Source organism: Boleophthalmus pectinirostris, unplaced genomic scaffold (assembly GCF_026225935.1).
Source record: "Boleophthalmus pectinirostris isolate CB_2022bp ecotype Guang Dong unplaced genomic scaffold, ASM2622593v1 HiC_scaffold_17, whole genome shotgun sequence".
In the NCBI taxonomy this organism is placed as follows: Eukaryota; Metazoa; Chordata; class Actinopteri; order Gobiiformes; family Gobiidae; genus Boleophthalmus; species Boleophthalmus pectinirostris.
This window is the reverse complement of record NW_026571115.1, coordinates 12,088,990-12,108,028: the sequence shown is the minus strand read 5'-3', so window position 1 is coordinate 12,108,028 and position 19,039 is coordinate 12,088,990. Positions and strand designations below refer to the sequence as shown.

At 36.8% G+C, this 19,039-nt stretch overlaps 3 protein-coding genes across 4 annotated transcripts in view; all 3 read right to left on the bottom strand.

The window, feature by feature from the left end:
- Window positions 1-5,001, bottom strand: part of svilc (supervillin c) — a 38,074-nt gene extending 33,073 nt beyond the window's left edge. The window contains 1 exon segment of the mRNA XM_055152717.1: window positions 4,516-5,001. The gene's annotated coding sequence lies outside the window, so the exon portion shown is untranslated.
- Window positions 5,002-5,142: 141 nt separating this feature from the next.
- Window positions 5,143-8,483, bottom strand: cdk21 (cyclin-dependent kinase 21). 2 transcript variants are annotated; one of them, XM_020923843.2, is made up of 8 exons: window positions 8,397-8,483; window positions 7,791-8,044; window positions 7,057-7,189; window positions 6,496-6,663; window positions 6,191-6,300; window positions 6,060-6,110; window positions 5,819-5,948; window positions 5,143-5,594 (listed from the first exon to the last, which is right to left on the bottom strand). In XM_020923843.2, exons 2-8 carry the CDS (start codon window positions 8,018-8,020, stop codon window positions 5,517-5,519), a joined length of 900 nt encoding a protein of 299 aa, XP_020779502.1. In that variant the 5' UTR covers window positions 8,021-8,044; window positions 8,397-8,483; the 3' UTR covers window positions 5,143-5,516. The 2 variants fall into 2 exon arrangements, with proteins under 2 accessions (XP_020779502.1, XP_055008408.1); XM_055152433.1 differs by having other exon boundaries at window positions 5,143-5,591.
- Window positions 8,484-9,061: 578 nt separating this feature from the next.
- retsat.2 (retinol saturase, tandem duplicate 2) overlaps window positions 9,062-19,039 on the bottom strand; it is a 10,891-nt gene continuing 913 nt past the window's right edge. The window contains exons 2-10 of the mRNA XM_055152716.1: window positions 18,476-18,764; window positions 17,014-17,215; window positions 15,130-15,327; window positions 14,436-14,555; window positions 13,508-13,646; window positions 13,040-13,149; window positions 11,914-12,083; window positions 11,298-11,457; window positions 9,062-10,735 (exon numbers count right to left, since the gene is read on the bottom strand). Coding sequence (XP_055008691.1) covers window positions 10,593-10,735; window positions 11,298-11,457; window positions 11,914-12,083; window positions 13,040-13,149; window positions 13,508-13,646; window positions 14,436-14,555; window positions 15,130-15,327; window positions 17,014-17,215; window positions 18,476-18,764 — 1,531 coding nt within the window. The 3' untranslated portion in view covers window positions 9,062-10,592. The remainder of the gene's footprint in view (window positions 10,736-11,297; window positions 11,458-11,913; window positions 12,084-13,039; window positions 13,150-13,507; window positions 13,647-14,435; window positions 14,556-15,129; window positions 15,328-17,013; window positions 17,216-18,475; window positions 18,765-19,039) is intronic.

Sequence of the window (19,039 nt, the reverse complement as noted above, 5' to 3'; positions counted from 1 at the left end):
GGGGCGAGCCGTGGACTTATCCCAGCAGAGGAGACCCAACTACAGCCAAAAGGTTACATGCTACACTGTGAAAATGGGACTGCTATAGGCTTCAGATAACATTGAGATGGGGGGAATTTTGCAGGAAAGTTGTCCAAAAAAATCAATACCCAGAAACAAATCGATATTAAAACAAGTATTGATACAGGAAATGATAACATAAGAAGAAAAAACATGACCGTTCCTTAATGATTTGAGAAATAGTTATGATCTATCAGAACTAGTTTGAAACAACATGCATATTAAAGGTGCTATATTACACAAAATTTACTCTTGTAAGCTTTAAGCCATGTCTAAAAAGTTGTCTATAAAGTGTGTTTTATCAAAAACAGTGTCTAGTATCAAGCCATTTCCTGAGTATCGAAATCATGTATGAATTTTTAGTATGAACAGCATTTTGATACCTACTTACATCATTTTGAACTTGAATAAATAGGACATCAACTAAACTTGTGCACATAACTTATATTTGTGACGTTTTCTTGGTCTGTGGCTTTGGTTTTTGTTTGCAGAGCTACTGACCATTTCTGTTCACCCACACCCCAAAACTACAACAAAACCATCACTCAAACTGACAACCACGATTAGCAGGTGATAAATTCAGATGTGGAACTTTTTTCTCAGCATAAAAAAACAAAACAATTTAAATAAGCAAGTCAATCTGAATACTGAAGGCTGAATACATGAGTAAAACAAAACTCGCATAAACAACTCCAGAGCAATGATTCTCAAACTGCCTGCAGTGTAAAATATTGTATAATGTCTTCCTCTGCACAATGTTCATATCTGAAAACCAAGAGTAACCCAAGATCTAAACCAGATCCAAAGGGCGCTGTCATGATTCACCAGTCTGCACAGCTAAGGGACAGTCCCAGTGTTATTCCTGGCCTGTTTGCATTTCTGTGTGGAGTTTGCATGTTCTACCTGTGCCTGTTCTTCTTGTGTGTTGTATAGTCTTTTGCTTTTACTTTTCTTATTCATTTGAGTAAATCTACATCCCTGTCACTTTCTCTCGCACCCTTGAACATTGCATAGAAGCTAAGCAAACTAAAAAACAAAGCTGTGGTCTTCTCCAGCGGTAGAGTAACTAAAATCTACATTATGCCTTTTTTCTGGTTCTTAATATCGAACTGTAACTTCAATAGAAAAGCATTTAACATTTTGTTTATTGTAAACCGCAAGACTGATCTAAAGCAGCTTAATAACAGAAACGGGATGATTGATTTCATGCAGGATGTAAATGCAGCACAGTACAGGATTTCTCTAACAAGTATCTATAAAGAATTTAAGTTAAGGATAAGGGAAAAGCATAATTTTCTGGGGGTGTGATGCTAACTGAAAGCACAACTCTGATACTCAAATCAGACTTAAATTGAGTTTTATTTTTAACATAATCTGACTAGAAAGTGTAGATGTGGTTGGAATGTGTCTGTGTCTTTAACAAGTTTTTCCATCACTCTTTTGTTAAAATCAAACATCTAAACATGACCATAAACGCTCAAATTGACCACTGGCTCCTGAAAAAGTGCTGTTTAAATCAATAGTTTTTATTTTTTCAGACTATCTTAAAACTTTTTTATCTGTATTTGCTAATGTATGCATTATGTCACCATGGTAACTGTTGAACATTTGACCAAAAGAGATACACGTATATGTAGAAAACCCTCAGCATGATGTCACTGCAAAGTATCAATAAGTCCACACATTAAACTATTATATAATTTCAAGTATCGAGTACAGATTCTGTGTAGCCTGTGCACCACAGTTTGAGAACCACTGCACTGGTCGATTGTCAAATGGAGCGGACAATGTCACACAGGCTCAACTGGGATCACTGTCCACCAACTCTACAGGACTGTGGACTCAGGCTCCAGATAAAGAGGCGAGCTCCAGTCACCCTGTTCTCACTGCTCTAACATGCAAATACAACATGACAACATGGAAAAGAAGAGCCACAGATATTATTGCACTATTCAAATGTATGTAACAACTTCCTCTAACGTCGTAGGCACATTTTAATACCCAAGACTAAGATATACTTATTATAGCAAGGGTTCCTCTTTGTTTTAACATACTGATTTGTATGGTAAACTAGCAAAGGATTATTAAACCTAGATGTCCTTCCTGGTGTAGTCATTTATAAAAAAGACTTGACATGGACTTGAGAATAGGTCCACTTTGGAGATTTTGTATTTGATAAATCTGTCAAAAATACCCACCATATTCTGTGATTCACTGTTTGCTTATAACATGGTAACATATTGTGAAATTAGGGATGTAACAATAACCGAAATATTGTGATATCGTATCGTCAAAGTTCTCACAATAACATCGTGGACCATCACAATATATCGAATTACAAGTCTCTTTGCCTAAAATTAAGAATTATGGTGCAGCAATAGCTAAAAAATGACAGAGAGAACTACATTCAGTGCAGACTACAAGAAGAAATAACAGTTCTAAGCAGTTTGGATTAAGTCTTGTCAAGGAATTTTAAGAGGAAAAAAGTAGCATATTAACAGTTTTGTTAGCCTCCACAAAATATCGCAATAAATATAGTATCGTGAGGCTTTTGATTTCGGTACACCCCATGTGAAGTTATAATGACCTTATTTGTATTTCTTTTAGTTCTTCTAGTTTATATGTCAAAATGTGTTTATACATTCAGCTATGCTTAATTATGCATCACATTATGGGTGGGAACGTATGCTCAAATTTCTTCTCTCAGGACTGAAAACACTCTGTCCTCCTTTTATGGTCATGTGCTCCACTGTGTTTTTAAACTCCATAAACCTTCACTAGAATCATTCGGATAATTTCAGCCCTGGAATTGCCAATATCTACTAAACAAAATGGAAAAGGTAGCTGTTAACATGAAAACTACAGCTAGATGATAGAGCCTTTTGAGCTTTGGTGATGTAGACAGACTAATAACAAAGAATTACTCAAACATGTGTGAATGAAATGAAACACAACTCCAGGTATGTTTTTGAGATGGTAACATATACCACGGCTTATAATTCACAAGAGTCAGGACCTTTAAACACACCTTGCACGTTTGAGGATAAAATTTGTGCAGTAAAATCACAAAGACATCATACAGTTATAACCTTTTGTCCAAGAGCGGTGCTGTAAACCCAATTAACTGTCTAGCCAAGAATACGCCTGTTTCCAATTACACCTGTGCAGACTGAGCTACTTGCCCCAGAGCCCCCCACAGAGCAGCACGAACCCCCAAGGACAAATACACCAAAGCCTGTTATTCACACTGTGTACCAAAGGAAACACGTGGCATTAAAATGGACGTAGTTTGCATAGCCCAAAGTCAAAGCTTAAGTAGTACAATTCTCCACACTGTTATCACTACATTACAGACAAGTAGCTGAGAGGCAAGAGCTGCTTTGTGTTCAACATAATATGGTGGTAATAATAATCAGATACTATCACCAAACATTAGGAAGAAAAAATAATACTGGCTTTAATAAATACACCCACAAACAAAAGGAAAATGCATTCAGTTATTGCATGCAGACTACCTACTGTGTATTTTAGCATAGAGCAGGGCAGGTTAAAGGTTTTGGGAATATGCAAGCAGTCATATGGTAGCAACTATTTGAACTTTTTTGTATATATAGTCCTAGTTGTTACATATGGAGTAATGAAAAGATTTGTAAAAGGATAAATTTTGTTCATCTCTTGTTAAAGGTCCTATATTACGCTAAATTGAGTCATGTGAGCTTTATGCCACGTTATAATACCTCGATCAAAACATATCTGGAGTTGTGTTTTGTTTCAGTCACACATGTTTGAGTAAGTTTTTATTATTAGTCTGTCTACATCTCCAAAGCTCAAAATGTTCTGTTCCACATTGTGATGTCATGAAACGTTTTGTTCAGAAGCGTTTGGCAATTCCAGGGCTATAATTATCCAAATGATTCTAGTGAAGGTGTATGGAGTTTAAAAACACAGTAGAGCACTTCCTGTATTACCACATGACATCACAAGGTGGAACAGAAAATCTGCACTTTGGAGATGTAGACAGACTAATAATAAAGATTTACTTACACGTGTGTGTGTGTGAATGAAACAAAACATAACTCTAGGTATGTTTGTGATGAGGAAACAACATTATAACATAGATCAGAAAACAGCACAATACGGGGCTTTTAGAGAAATAAATTAGGCCTGTTACATTAAATTTCACACAGTACGGCAACGATTACAAAAGTAGAAATATGTCGTTTACGTCCGTGCGTAATAGCGCGTAAAAGTCCCAAAATTCAAGGCTTCATTTGTTTCAAGTTTGACGGTCATTTTGCTGAAAGAACCACTAAAACCATCGTCCTGTACCGAATGAAAGAACGGTAACCGAAATGGGACACCTGTTACGCACCGTAGCTCGATACAACTTTATATACGACAAACCAATAAACATAACCAACATATATTTAAACTATATTAAGCCAAAGTACTTACGGTACGTGCTCCGAGTCCGAGTGGGTCTGAGCGAGCCCTCCCCACTGTCCCCCTCCACGCGCTGTCAGTCCAAATGTAGTCACTGGAGATAGAGACACGAGCGCAGCTGTGCACCGCGCTCCGGTTTAGGGGCCTGGGGTATTAATAGACGGACAAACGGCTCAAATGTGGAGGAGAGCTTCACACATTGCTGTTAGAACGGAGCTTTGACTGTAGAGGGAGGAATAGTGTTGATACATGTTTTACAGTTGAGTTAGAATAAATTACAGGAAAAAACATGATAAAAGTTAAGTGTAATAAGTTGTGGTTTATAAACTAGAGCTGTTTCAAAACCCTTTAGGCGTTTAAGTTATAAGCGTTTGGAATTACAATTTTATCCAATACTTTCTGTCAGCACTTATTGCGTTAAATTTGTCAGTGTTATTTTTTTATCACATCACACAATCACAACATTTTCCGGAAGTCTGAAAAACTACAGATCCACACTCAGTACTGCAAATATTTCAATATCTATATGCTGCCCTCGTGTGGTTGAACTGTAAAATGGCAGTTTTAGAATAATGCAATTAAAAGTTTGTAATTTTATCAGTGTAACGTTTTTGAAAAGATGTATATTATTTAAAAAGATTGAAGACAAATTTTGCATATATTTATTTTGTACCCTGGACACTGTAACTGATTTAGAAAAAACTACACTGCGTTTTAAAGCAAACATAAATACAGGTGCTTCGTTTCAACACACCATAAATACTTTATAAAGAAAAAAAAAAACAGATAATCTTCAAGTACTTATTTGTGCAAGTGTAGAATATATGTAAACAAGGAACACCAAAATCTTCTACACCTTTAAAGGGTCAGTCCAGCAAATTAAGAACTTTCTGTTTTAGCAGCAACATAGTTTAGTTTCCTGTGTCGTGATGTTCACAGGTGTAACTTAGTGTTCATGATGTGAACATTTCAGAGCTTCAGGATTCACAGCTTATTCTGATCAAATAAAATCTTCAATGTTTCATGAAGAAAGGATGAGCCAGAGCTTTGGCTGCAGAGGTACGGCTGCTGGGTTTGAACTCCAGACACTGCTGCAAGTGAAAACAGAGCATCACAAACTTAATTTATCTGGTGATGATTTTTAGGGTTGAAATTCATGATTATTTAAAGTAGTCCACTAGCTAAATACTCATTTTTCAACTAGTCAAACAGTTCTACACTGAAACTTTCAAAACACATCATCAACCAAATAACAGCTGAGATATGGTGACAGAAGGATTTTGATTTCAAGTTTGATCAAATCAAAGGTTCTCACAGAGAGGAGGTCGCTCTCGTCTGGACCCAGGTTGCTCAGTAGTTTGGTGCAGGAACTCGCGGTGCTCAGTGACTGGTACGAGAGGGGACTGTCTTTAGGCCAGTCCTCCTGACTGGGGAAACCAATCACCCTAATACAAAATAGAAAAGGTGTTATGAGTCCACACAACAGAACAAAGGCACCTTTGTTATTAGACAATAATATCATAATAAAGCATAGTTTGCAAAAAAGGACAACTTACTCAAATATTTTCTGGAGCTGTTGAACTTCAGTGTATCCTCGAAACAGTGGTCTGTAAATGAGTTATTCATAACATAGATATGCAGGGTTTTGTCACATCATGGATCAAATTCAATCAGAGAAAGTTTTTACCTCAGGAGGAAGAGCTCAGCGAAGATGCATCCGGCGCTCCAGATGTCGACTGAAGACATGTACACAGAGTTCAGTAACACCTCCGGGGCTCGGTACCACAGAGTCACCACCTACAAACAGACAAGAATACACATCCAGTCTGCTCTGCTAATAATGTATTGTATTATGTTTTAAGGTCAGGTATGTTTTATTGATCCCTTAAGAGAGAAATTCATTCTGTGCATTTGAAGCACCCTACCTTAAATAAGCAGTATTTAAAAGGACAAGTCTCATATTTGCCTAAACCCCTGTCCTGTGTTTCTTACTCCAGGTGTGAGAGCGATGTTGAAAGTGTAGAGTCGTGCCAGTCCGAAGTCTGTGATCTTCACGTCTCCTCGGTTGCTGATCAGAATATTCTCTGGCTTCAGGTCTCGGTGGAGGACCATGTTTGTGTGCAAAAAGTCCAGGCCCTGAAGCAGCTGCTGCATCACACTCTGCACACAAGAAAAAGTAACTTCAGAAGCAGTCTAGTAAATACTGATTAAGTAATATAAAATTAGGGTTAAGACTGTATACATTCTGTGGATTAAACTAGTGTGAGTAAACTTTATACATAATAGGCCCAAGGCAGAATGTTTAGTATTAAGCAAAAAAATGAAAGGTGAAATCTGGGATTGAGCAGCAGTATGACGTCTTGAATATAAGTGATTAAAGATTCCTCAAACATGCACAGACCACTCCAAGTAGAACTTCAAAAGGGAAAATGAGAAGGGGAAACAACTGGTTAAAAGTTGATTTTGCATAATAGACCTGCTTTAAACATTATCTCACTTTTTTTGTATTGTAAGTGTATGTTAGGTTGTGTGCATTTTTTTCCATGTTTAGACCTTGATGCAGTCCAAGCTGAGACCAGTGGGCGGGGCTTTGGAGAGGTAGGAGGAGAGGTCCTGGTCAATGTACTCCAGAATCAGAGTGAGGCTCATACTGCGGCCCTCAGGAACTGCAGAGGCATCAAGCAGTCTGTGGAGAGCAGGAGAGAGGAGACAGAGTTTAGAAACAAGTCTATGGATCCAACAGGACTCTGACTGCACACAGACAGGAGTTAACTAATACATCTAATCTACATCACAGTATTATTAAACCCATTGTATTATTTATAAACTTATAAAAATACACAGTATAAAGAGAGGAAGTGTTGCAATTGTTTTATGTGGAAGCAGTTTGCCCTTTTATAGAAACTGTTTTCTGAACATTTATCATTCTGAACAAGTTTTAATATGAGCAATGTGATATTTTATTCAACCTTCATATAAATAATTTTAAACACAAAATAGAAAAAGATCAAATGGAACTGAAAAAAACTGAAACTAAACTAGGAAACTTAGTATTGCATGCAATCAATTATGTTTTACTGCTTAAAAAAATAAATGCTGTTGGTGAGGGAGCTTGCCTCTTTACAGATGTGACCTGTAATTTGGCCAGGTGGCGTCACCTGTTCATCTCCGTGGAGATAGGCAGTTCCAGAAAAGATACATGGTGCATATGAGAAATTATCGTGTAAAATTCATAAAAATATGAATCATAAATTGTGCTGATTAATTTTACAAAGACCTTAACTCACTTGACAACATTTGGATGGTTGAAGAACTTAATTTTAAGCAGCAGCGCCACCTCGCGGATCATAAAGGCAGGGATGCCATTGTCTGCGGAGCCTGGGTGGATGTTGAGTTTCTTGACCGCGAGGAGGCGCTGTTGTCCGCCCACCTCTCGGGCTTTGTAGACCTTTCCATAGGCACCTTCTCCGACCTCAGCGAGGAGCTCATAGCACAGCGGCGCCGTGCTAAGGTCCATACTGCTGCAGGTTTAGGAGTTCACCTGAAAGTACGAGAATGATTTAACGTACAAATAAAAACACATTAATTCAGCAAAAAATTAAGAAAACACCATGTTTTTCAGAGTAATTATGGATGTTTAAATAATTTGCAAGTTCAAATAAAAGAAATGCATGAATAAAAATTAATTATGCATGATTTCTTATATAAAGAAACAAGTATTTAAAATGCATGCACGTGTGGTTGATTTAAGTAAGCGACTTATGAGGATGCATGTCCTGTAAGCTAGCACTTTTATCAGCTGTCACATTGCAAAAACTACAAAATCAGTTACCTTCTTTTAAGTTTCTTGCAAAAATATATTAAACTTTCTAGATTAGCAAATTCAGACTTACCTTTAGGAGCTGGGTGCTGCTCTCCTCCATACTCGTGGGAAAAATCAGGCAAAGTGCACTACATGTAACATGTCCATCACATTTATGAGAAAATCACTCCCACTTTATGCCCCAACTAATCAGAACGCTCTCAAGTTGCCTGTTGGTCGCTAAGGCACGTGGTCTGGACAAAAGAGGGGCACGAGTGGCTGTTGATGTTAATGCCAATAAACAAACTTAATAAATTAAACAAAAGTAATGATAATAAGTGAAATCTGTCATAAATATATAAAGAGACGTTTTCTATGCATTAAAATACAATATATACAGGGCATTTGAGGTCATTAAAGGGTCCATATTATGTTATTTTTTGGTCATTCTATATAAACACAATGTTCCACCTTGTGATGTCATATGGTAATACAGGAAATGCTCCAAAGTGTTTTTGAATTCCATACACCTTCACTAGAATCATTTGGATAATTTCAGCCCTGAAACTGCCAATTTTTACTAAACAAAAAGTAAAAGGCAGCTGTTAACTTGGAATGGAGCATTTTAAGCTTTGGAAATATAGACTAATAATAAAGGATTACTCAAACATGTGTGAATGAAACAAAACAACTCCAGGTATGTTTTTGAGCTGGTAACATTATAACATGGCTTAAAAGCTCACTATAGAGAGACAATTTTGCGCAATATAGGACTTTTAATTTAACATTCAGAAGAGTTACCATATTTTTTTTATCCAAAATTACAAAACACACACAAAAAATCTGAATAACAGTTCAAATGTTTGATATATGAGGCTACACAGTCATCAGGCACAAATGTTTAGTTTGTATTATTGCACGTTCAAGTAAAAAAAGGTTGTCCTGTCTCTTAACCAATTCTTCATTCTGCATAAATTATGTTACTAAATAAGGAGGGTTTTTTGCTTACAACAATGTTCTAATGCATAGAGTATTTAAAAGTGCTATATAAAACTGTTACGATCAGTTAAACTACAAAACATGAGCTTATCTTCAGTGTTCAGTTAAATGGTCACAGTAAGAAGAGCTACTAGTAGTTTTTTCTCCCAGATTATTCAGTTGTGTTAGTGTCAATGCATTATGATCAGTCACTTTCAATAGCATGTATTTCAGAACATTTTGTAGAGGTGGTCTTGTTTAAACTACAGGGTTGGTGGGTTACACAAAGATTACAGAAGGGAGACACAGTACATTGCAATAAAAGTTAGAATTTGCAATCTGAAGCATAGAAATCATAACAGAACATCCTCTGAAAACAAAAGAACTTGTGGCTTTTTAGAACAGTTTTACAATATAGTCTGAGTATGGGATTTCTTGTAAGAGTTCATATGAGCAATTAGAAATTCATATTTTTGTCTCAGTTTAAAATGTGCATTGTGAACTGAATCCAGATTTGAAAACATAAATTGCAATCATGAAAAAAATGTGTTGGATTTGATTCCATGGAGATGTATTATTTTGGTCTCTGCAAAAATTATACCAAGACAAGTGCACTTCTTTATACAGTCTATAGTGCTGCCAGGGAAAACATCAAACTTTGTGCTAGTTTTTGTTTCATGTGGACAGGCCCGGTAATTACAGAAACATTAACCATAAACCAGGTCAATAAATTTGCAATTTGAGTTAAACAGCAAATTCCACCATATAACTCTGACCTGCTCCTGCTCAGCGTTAAACTCCTGAGACAGAAATATTGTGTTATCACATAATCCGTGTATAATTCGTTCATTCGTTTTTCAAAATAAAACCAAAAATAAAAAACGAAAAAAATCTTTTCATCATTATTTGTCTCTAAAACCAAAATGAAAAAAATGGATAATGATTTTGTTTTTGTTTTTTTCGTTTTCGATTGTGTTTACAAAAATATAAAACTGAAGTAATTAAAGGGTCCATATTACGTTATTTTCTGATCTAAACCTGGTCCTGGTTTAGACCTGGTTTAGTCTTAGTCCAGTCCTGGTTCAGTCCTGGTTCAGTCCTGGTTTAGTCCTGGTTTAGTCCATGTGTGTCTGGCATCACAGTTTAAGTCATCTTGGTTTTGGAGACAATAATGTTTTTTTTGTTTTCTTATTTTTGGTTTTATTTTGAAAAATGGATGAATGAATGATGAACAGATTTCACATGAACCTATCCATTCTGTTTATTTGGTGTTTTAATTAAATTTGGATTATTTATTCAGTTCTAGAAATTAGTCCCCCTTCTGTTTAATTAGTTTGGTTTTCTTTGCCAGAGCGACGGTGTCCAGGTGCAGGTTTCGTTTGAGGATGACGGAGCCACAGGTGAGAGCTCCAGCCAGAGCTCCAGCAAAACCACACAGAAACACATCCTGACCTGGAACACAGAGAAGTAAACATGAGCCTCACTATGAACCAACCCAATACAATGAAATATTTGACTAAAACTAAGACTAAAATCAGAGAAATCCATCTATTAGATATGAGTGGATGTCCACCTACTGAATTTTGAGATGTTTTTCTCATCATTTATGCATTCACCTGCATTTAACGCATACGGGTAAGACATATCCCCCTCACTAATGTTAATTTAGCATCATAACTTATTTTATTACACAGCAATAAACTGTCGAAGTGCGCTGACAACAGCACTAGCTAACGTTGCAACTTCATTAACCCTAGATCCATGTGTAAACCACACATACAGCGGCATTTACTGCACTCAGGCTGCGCACGCATCCACTGTGTTGATTAGCAAATAATCCATTCATATATTAGCCGCATCGTTGTATAAGACACTGGGTTCAAAGTGTCAGAAAAAAGTAGCGGCTTACAGTCCGAAAAATTACGGTACTAAAAAATACTCCAGACGAGTATCCCAGCTTTAATCAGAGCATAAATTCAATAATTTAAAAAATTGGTTCTCTCCACACATGTACCTGTCAGATAGAGATTCTTGAGCGGTGTTTGTGGGCGGATGGTGGCGTTGAGTTCAGGGCTGAAGCGTTCCCTCCCGTGGTCTGCTCCGTAGATCTCACCTTTGGGAGCCCCGATGTAGTGAGTGTTTGTGATGGGCGTGCCAGCGTCAACATACTCAATCTAATCAGAGACACAAAAATATCTTAAGAATTCTAACATAACACAAACAGAATAATAATGAAATGTTTACATGTTATTTTTGTTACATTATGAGTATTGGAGAAATGAGGGAGTACATATAATATTACCAGGGGAATCAAAAATTGGGGACAAAATAGTGTATTGTCCCAGCACCCATGGTTTTAGGCCCCCACAACTGGAACCTCTTCTTATTTATTTATATTAGAGGGGGTGCCCATGTGAGGTTTCTGGCCCCGGGTCCCCAAATTTCTGTTGAGGGACCTGAATATTACTATAAAAATGCAAAGGTACTCTCTATTGCCACTGTAGGGAAAATTGTCTTCAGTAATCTGTCCTTTAAAACCGCTATAAAATCTATATAATAACTTGAGATAAGATAAACCATTTGACTTGTAATGCTAAATACAGTCTATACGTTACGATACGTTACATTACCCGGTCTCTGGTGATTTTGGGGAACACGTCCATCACCATCTCCAGGACAGAGTCGATAAAGGCCTGCTTTAACTCTTTGTACTCTGGAGCTCTGTTTGTCACTTTTCCGTCCTTCCATTCCTCAAACCATGAGTAGTTGGCAAAGCTGACCAGGCTCACTGTGGACTTTCCTGTCAAAAAAAAGTTAATTTGAATTTTGCTACATTCAAATCAAAGTGATTATCCAGTATTGCATTCCATTAAGGGTGGGTGATATGACCAAACTAAATTGAATAGTTATCCATCTCCGTGCTTTTCTATTTAATGCAGTTTTAAAGGTGCACTACGCAACATTTCTAGTGGAACGCACACCCACTGCTTGTTGCTATGGAGGTGTTATTGCTTTGTCTGGAATGTTTTACCATAGTGATTCTCAAAGTGGGGTCCGCAGCCCCCTGGCAGGCCTCAGAGGGACTGTAGGGGGTCCCTAAAGGTTATCCACACAACAAGCAGAAAAGAAAATTTTGTTTAAAATTACATTTACATAATTAATTTGCTTCATTTACCTCTTTAAATCAGTATTGAGCCCATAGAAATTATGATACACTTTTAACATGTAACTTTCAAAGGAAAATATTACATATTGTTTAGTATGCATTGTTGTATATATTCAATTATAATTGAATATATACAACGTATATGTATTTAATGCCATACTAAGTAACATTCTAGGGAAAGCAGTAACATCTCCATGAAGATAAGCAGATAGCAGTTTTCTTTTAAGCTAAACAGACACGTCATCTACTGTTCTTCACCAATAAACCTTGGTGGCATTTGGCACCAAAAGAGCATAAGAAAAAACCAATAAAGTTACTTAAACTTGCTGAAAACAACACTACCTTGTAATTTAGGTCAAGAGAAAATTATTCTGAAATTAATTTTTGAAATTTTGCACACCCATATTTCCCTGCATTCTTGCATAAGAATACACAAGTCACAAGTGGAAAACACAACAATTACATATAAAGTTAAAATACTACCAGTTTCTCACAACTTGGACTGGTAGTGTACTGCAGTAACAAAAAGTATTTCAAACATAAATAAACAAACAGAAGCATAAAATCTTAAAATGTGTGTTTAATCTTACCTGGATTTTCTTTCTGCCAGATTGGGTCTTTGGCCGAGGGAGATGCCACAAACAGTAGAGGCACGTTTTTAGCAGATTCCTCCTTGTCACCGTTCATATATTCCTCCACACTGAGAATTAAAAAATTAAAAACATCTGTATTAAATCTTGTTACCAGAGTAGGAAAAAAAAAAAAACAGAGTTAAAATTGAAAATTGTCAAAATAGCAATAAAGTTATCATGAGATTGACCTACTTTTTTGTGCTCAGTTTTCATACATATTTCAACAGATAGTGGCACAGGGTATCCTTTATTTGAATAACTGTTTTTCTTATAATTCAAAGGTAAAATATTTGTTACTGTCAATCATTTATATTTGTAATCCATTTTTGAACAGTATTGTTACTTTTATATATTAAGGAGGTAATGGGCTCCTCTTACTAAAAAGTGAACATAAAAGATATCTGCTAAAAATCACATAAAACATACAGCTCGTCAAAGTTGTTTTCTTTGAAGATCCAGTAGTTGTCTGCTTTAAGGCCGAGCTCCTCCTTCGACCCCTCCAGCCCCACAAAAACACTCAGGCCTCCGTCTCCGTTCTTCATCATACTCAGCTGCTTCTGGATCGCTGTGGGACAGAGGAGAATAATCATCAGACATGGCAACATTACAAATAGTGAAGTTTAGTATGGACCTATAACATGTGTGATGGGAATTTATATTGTGGAAAGATTTCTCTCAATCTATCTTTGTGTAAATGAATGTGATTTCTTCCTGAGATCCAGACCAGTCATTAGCATGTGTAAAGACTCAGCAGCCACTGTCTCCACCCTCAGGAAGCCCTTTGTTGTACTACCTGTCCTCAAATGGAAGTTAAGGTGATTAGCACAAGCCACTCTGCTTTGAAATGTATGTAACTTGTATTTCTGTATAAATACAAGATGCTCTGGGGGGAGATGGGGCAGGAGACTTGGGAGACGTGACTGGCGAGAGGATACTTGCAAAAGGCCATTGGTGTCTGGCCAGGGCAGGCCTAGGCCCTGTCCATATCTGAATAAACCTTTGTCTGTCCAAAAACTCACCAGGCTTCGCAACTGGATTATTTTTTTTATCATATATCCTAGAGATATATGTATAATTTTTCCACAACAACATACATAGATCATTATTTTACATGTTGGTACTATTAGTCTAAAACACCAAATACTTCTTTTTATTTAAAAAAAAGTGATATTTATGAACCATATATGTAAGCCCTAATGTCTGAATTTTTGAATCATGCAACAAAGAACAGAGATGGAGAAGTAAGTGAAGATGGCAATTTTCTGAACTCTACAGTATTGAATGCACTGTATCTAAACACTTGTAAGTTGTTTCTTGCAAAGCAATTAACATAAAGTGAAAACATGATTAGGACCTGGCATGGCCTGCAGCTCCTTGGGTAGAAGTTTCTGGTAGGTGTTAAAGATCCCAGCGTCAGAGATGACAATCGGAGCGCGGATATGGACCTCCTCCTGACCCTTCATCACACTCACACCTGAGAGAGGAAATATACAGTACAAATCTGCTATACACAAACATACAAGAGCAGTACCGTATTTTTTGGACTATAAGTCACACTTCATTCATGGTTTGGTGGTCCTGCGATTTATACTCCGGTGCGACTTATATATTAAAATTTTCAGACTGACAGCAGCAAGAGGGTGCTCTAGGTTTATGTGTCAGTTTTCTGCGCATGTCGCCAGCAGAAAAAGCCACTGTCCTGCCGCAAGTACTGAAATATGGAGCAGAAAATGGTAATCGAGCAGCAGAAAGAAAGTTTGGAGTGAGCGAGAAACTTGTGAGGGACTGGCAGAAAGCAGGAATGGAGAACACAGCTTCACTTTCCCACTAACATTCCTAGCATCCTAATTATTCATTCCAAGACTAAATCATTTTAGACCTGGTTTAGTTCTCGTTTAGTCCTGATTGTGTTAATAGAGATTACACCCAGAATTTTGTATCGATTTAGTCCAAATGTTCTTCTTTTGTTTTAGGCCTAGTTTTAGCCTCCCACTCTTAATATTGAGCTGATTTTTGAGAACCATTGAACTACTAGGCAAGAAACTCACCAATAGCTTCATTTTCACTGTTGAACAGAATTCGGTTGACTGGAGCACGGACTAAAACAGCTCCCCCCGCCTTCTCGATGATGGGGATCATGTGGTAGGCGATCTCAGTGGCGCCCCCTTTTGGATACCACGCACCGTTCAGATAGTGGGTGACCAGCAGACTGTGCATGGAGAAACTGGCATCCTTTGGAATGTTTCCTAAAGAGGGAAAAATATAGTATTACATGTATAGCTGTATTTTATAAAGGTCAAAACGTAAAAGACATTTCAGAGTGAAAAATGTGAGTGTTTTAATAAAATAAACATAACAAAAAATAACAAAACTCATTGATTAGATTGAGTGTTTTTGAAGGGGCACTAAAAAAGTAATCTATAAATTAAAAATGACAGGACATTTACCTCTGACTGAAACAGAAGATTAGAAAGTTTGAATCAAAGTCTGCAGACTGTATCTTGAATCAAATTAATAATCAATACACAGATATACAAAACAGATACTAAAACTACTTTTTAAACTAGATGATGATTTGAACTTGTACTGTATATATAGTATACTCTAGGTGAAAAATACATAAATTAAACTTTTCCTGAATAGTTTTATGTTTTAGTTTTATAAAACCACATACTAATCATACTTGAATATTGGTTATATTGTATGTTGTTAATCATCATTGGGCTGTCAAAATTAGTATTGAGTATGAATCCATTTCTTTAACAGTAGTTTGAAATTGTAGTACTATCACAACACCAGTATCTTACCATAGTGCCTTGGAGGAGGTCTATACTGTTTTTGTAACTGTTTTTGTTTAAGATTCTGTAGACTGTAAGCATATGTTTAATTTTATTTATTCTGCAAGAAAATGTTAAAAGCGCCTATGAGAGGTTGGACAACACTTTTCACCAAAACACAGTTCAGATCATCATATTTAAGATTTTACAAAAGGTTTTACTTGTCTTTTCCCAATTTGGCTTTTTTTTTTTAGGTTTAAAATTTTACTTCCTGGCTGGAAATTGTGACATCACACTAGGGAATTTCATAACCTTTACCCAGCAACCATAATGTAATTGGGCCAAAACTGCTCTAAAGTACACAGAAATTATAATTTGATGAATAAAAAGCAAAAGAAAACACCTTTATTTTGTTGAAATAATGTTTAAAGTAACTGAAAAAATTGATTCTTGAGTGTAAATTGTGCTGAACTTTTGGATAAAATTCTCTTCCTAGTGTGGTGACATGATAAGCAACATGTTTAGAAATCTTTATTTCCAGTAATTTTCCAACATATTTTTAAACTTTTCTTCGCAAATTGCTTCTTGATTTGTGTAACTCTATCATTTATATTTACAACAGGTTTTATCACACCAAATTAAGTAGAAATTAGAGAATCATAAAAATCTGTCATACGCATTTTAACCAGGTTAGACTGACGGACTAAGACTGTTTTCTTTCAGGTTCTTGCTCTGCAGTAGACGTTAACACTGGGAGCTGCTGGTCTGATTCAGTTGTGTGTTGACAGTTGGCAGTTACGCCGTTGGGGTGGGGGAACAGTTGTTTTTATCTGAAAATAAACCTGATGACCATACTGAGGGGAGTCCAAAAGAAATGAACTGACCTAACCAGTGAGTCAGTCTGCACCAAAATAATTATAGTATATTGCCTAGTATGAATGCAGTGTGTGTGTCAGTGGTGGTGGTGCAGATTGGCAGCCTTATTTTTGTCATTGTTCCCCAGTGCAGCTATAGCTACAATAACGTACCACCACCACTGAATGAGGAGTGTATTATTATTATTAAAGGGCTCATATTATGCTATTCCATGATTTCATGAGTCAATTTAGCATAATATAGGACCTTTAAAATCTGGGGCTCATTTCACAGTCATACCATAAGTGCCAAAGATGTAGGTGAAAACAGCTCTGAGGTCTTTGTTTTCAGTCAATCCGTTCACTACTTCAGTCAGGCTGCGGTCGGCCATTTCAAAGAAGAAGGAGAGGCGTCTGCAGAGGCCAGTGTAGACCAGGAACTTGGCAATGGGACTGGGGAGGAGTTTCAAAAGAGCCAATACCCAGATGCCCTTTCCAGCTTTCTATTATGGACACAAATTATACACATATATTAATGAAAATGTTACTGGAAATGTTTGTGGAATTAATACAGGAATATGCAACAATGCGCATAATTTGTTTATAACATATTAAGGTGCACTGTTGAACTTTTCTGGGGTATATCTGCCACTTGCTGGTCTCCATGGAAATATAATGGGTTTGCATATTCCACAGTATGGCATTAAAAATGTTATCTGACCATCAATGAGTACAGAGAAATAAAATTATGATAAATTACTTTATTTATCAGCCTTATTACTGAGTAGTTAAATAATATATGGATATTGTAAACACTGAACACGGAACAATTTTAAGGGAGCAAAAATCTTTATGAGAGGTGAACAGTTGGATCACTAGTGACCTCTGCTGTCTTACACCTCACCAAAAGGCAAGTCTAAGCAAGTTATATAATCCTGATAATAACAGGCAATTATTAAAATTAAAATAAATAAAAATAGTCATTGAATGAGGAAGTTCACATTAGTGGGAAATGTAAATTATTACAGCGGAAGAATGATCGTCAGCTTCAGTGAAACCACAGGATAGAGCTATTTTTGAAGCACACACGTGTGTGTGTGTGTGTGTGTGTGTGTGTGTGTGTGTGTGTGTGTGTGTGAGTTAAGGAGGTCTCCATTGAGATATTATTGTTTTGTTCCACAATAGGGCATTAAACTAATTAATATTAGTGACAACAAGCAGATGGTGCCACTTTAACTTGAAGATTTTTTTTGTAATATAAACACCCATAATTGAATAAATACAAATGCATACATTTAATGCCATACTGTGGAACATTAGCAGAGACAAGCAGTTGGCACACCCTCACGCTCATCCTGAAGTTACAAAGTGCTCCTAAGTACATCTCTAATTTTCTGTTAAAATTATGAGATAATGTTGTTGTGGCAAAATGTAATAAAAGTAAATATAATCACTCATAATATCAGAATCAGAATATTTGCTATAATCTACTCATCCTGTCGAATAAATAAAAATACATACAAATAAATTAAAATTATATTAAATACATTTTACATTTGACAGGACTAAAGTTTGGCAGTCAAAAATTCATCATATTCAATGTATAGCAAAAAGCATCTAGAAAAGAATACACTGTACATGGGAAAATACCAGAGAAGGTTAAACTACGGCTCTGACAGGTTTTGTATCTGAAAAGGAAATACTGACCTATTTTATACCTGCTGATGTACAACAAAAGCATAAGTGTCTAAGAGTATCTTTACCTTGGCCAGTCGTAGGTACTCATCTATGGCCTTCTCCTCTCCAGGGAAGCACTTTTTGAGCTCCTCGGGGAAGCGCGTGCGTCCGCTGTAGATGGGGTAACGCCGGCGGTTTTCGGGGGGTCCCAGGACCACCCAGTCGTACGGGTTATCCAATGGCTCCCACTGCAGCTGGCCATTGGTCATCTGGTCCAGCATGCATCGGAAAGGCTTGTGATCCAGCAAGTCTCCAATGTAGTGGATACCTGCGAGATTATTACAGTTATGAAGAGTTGGAGCAATGAATTTTGATCTAAAGGTACACTGCGCAACATTTCTAGTGGAGGGTCCCCATGTATTGTCTCCCTGGAAATAATGTTGCTTTGACTAGAATGTTCCACAGTATAGATTAAACCAATCTATCAGGAGGGGGAGAAGAAGGTTACAGCACTACGCTACATTACAGTTCAGATCTGTGGAGACTCGCCCCTATTCACCCCTGGAGTTGTGTTTTGTTTCATTCACACATGTTTAACACATAAATCCTGCATATTTAGGCGTCACTAAAATCATGTACATGATTTCAGC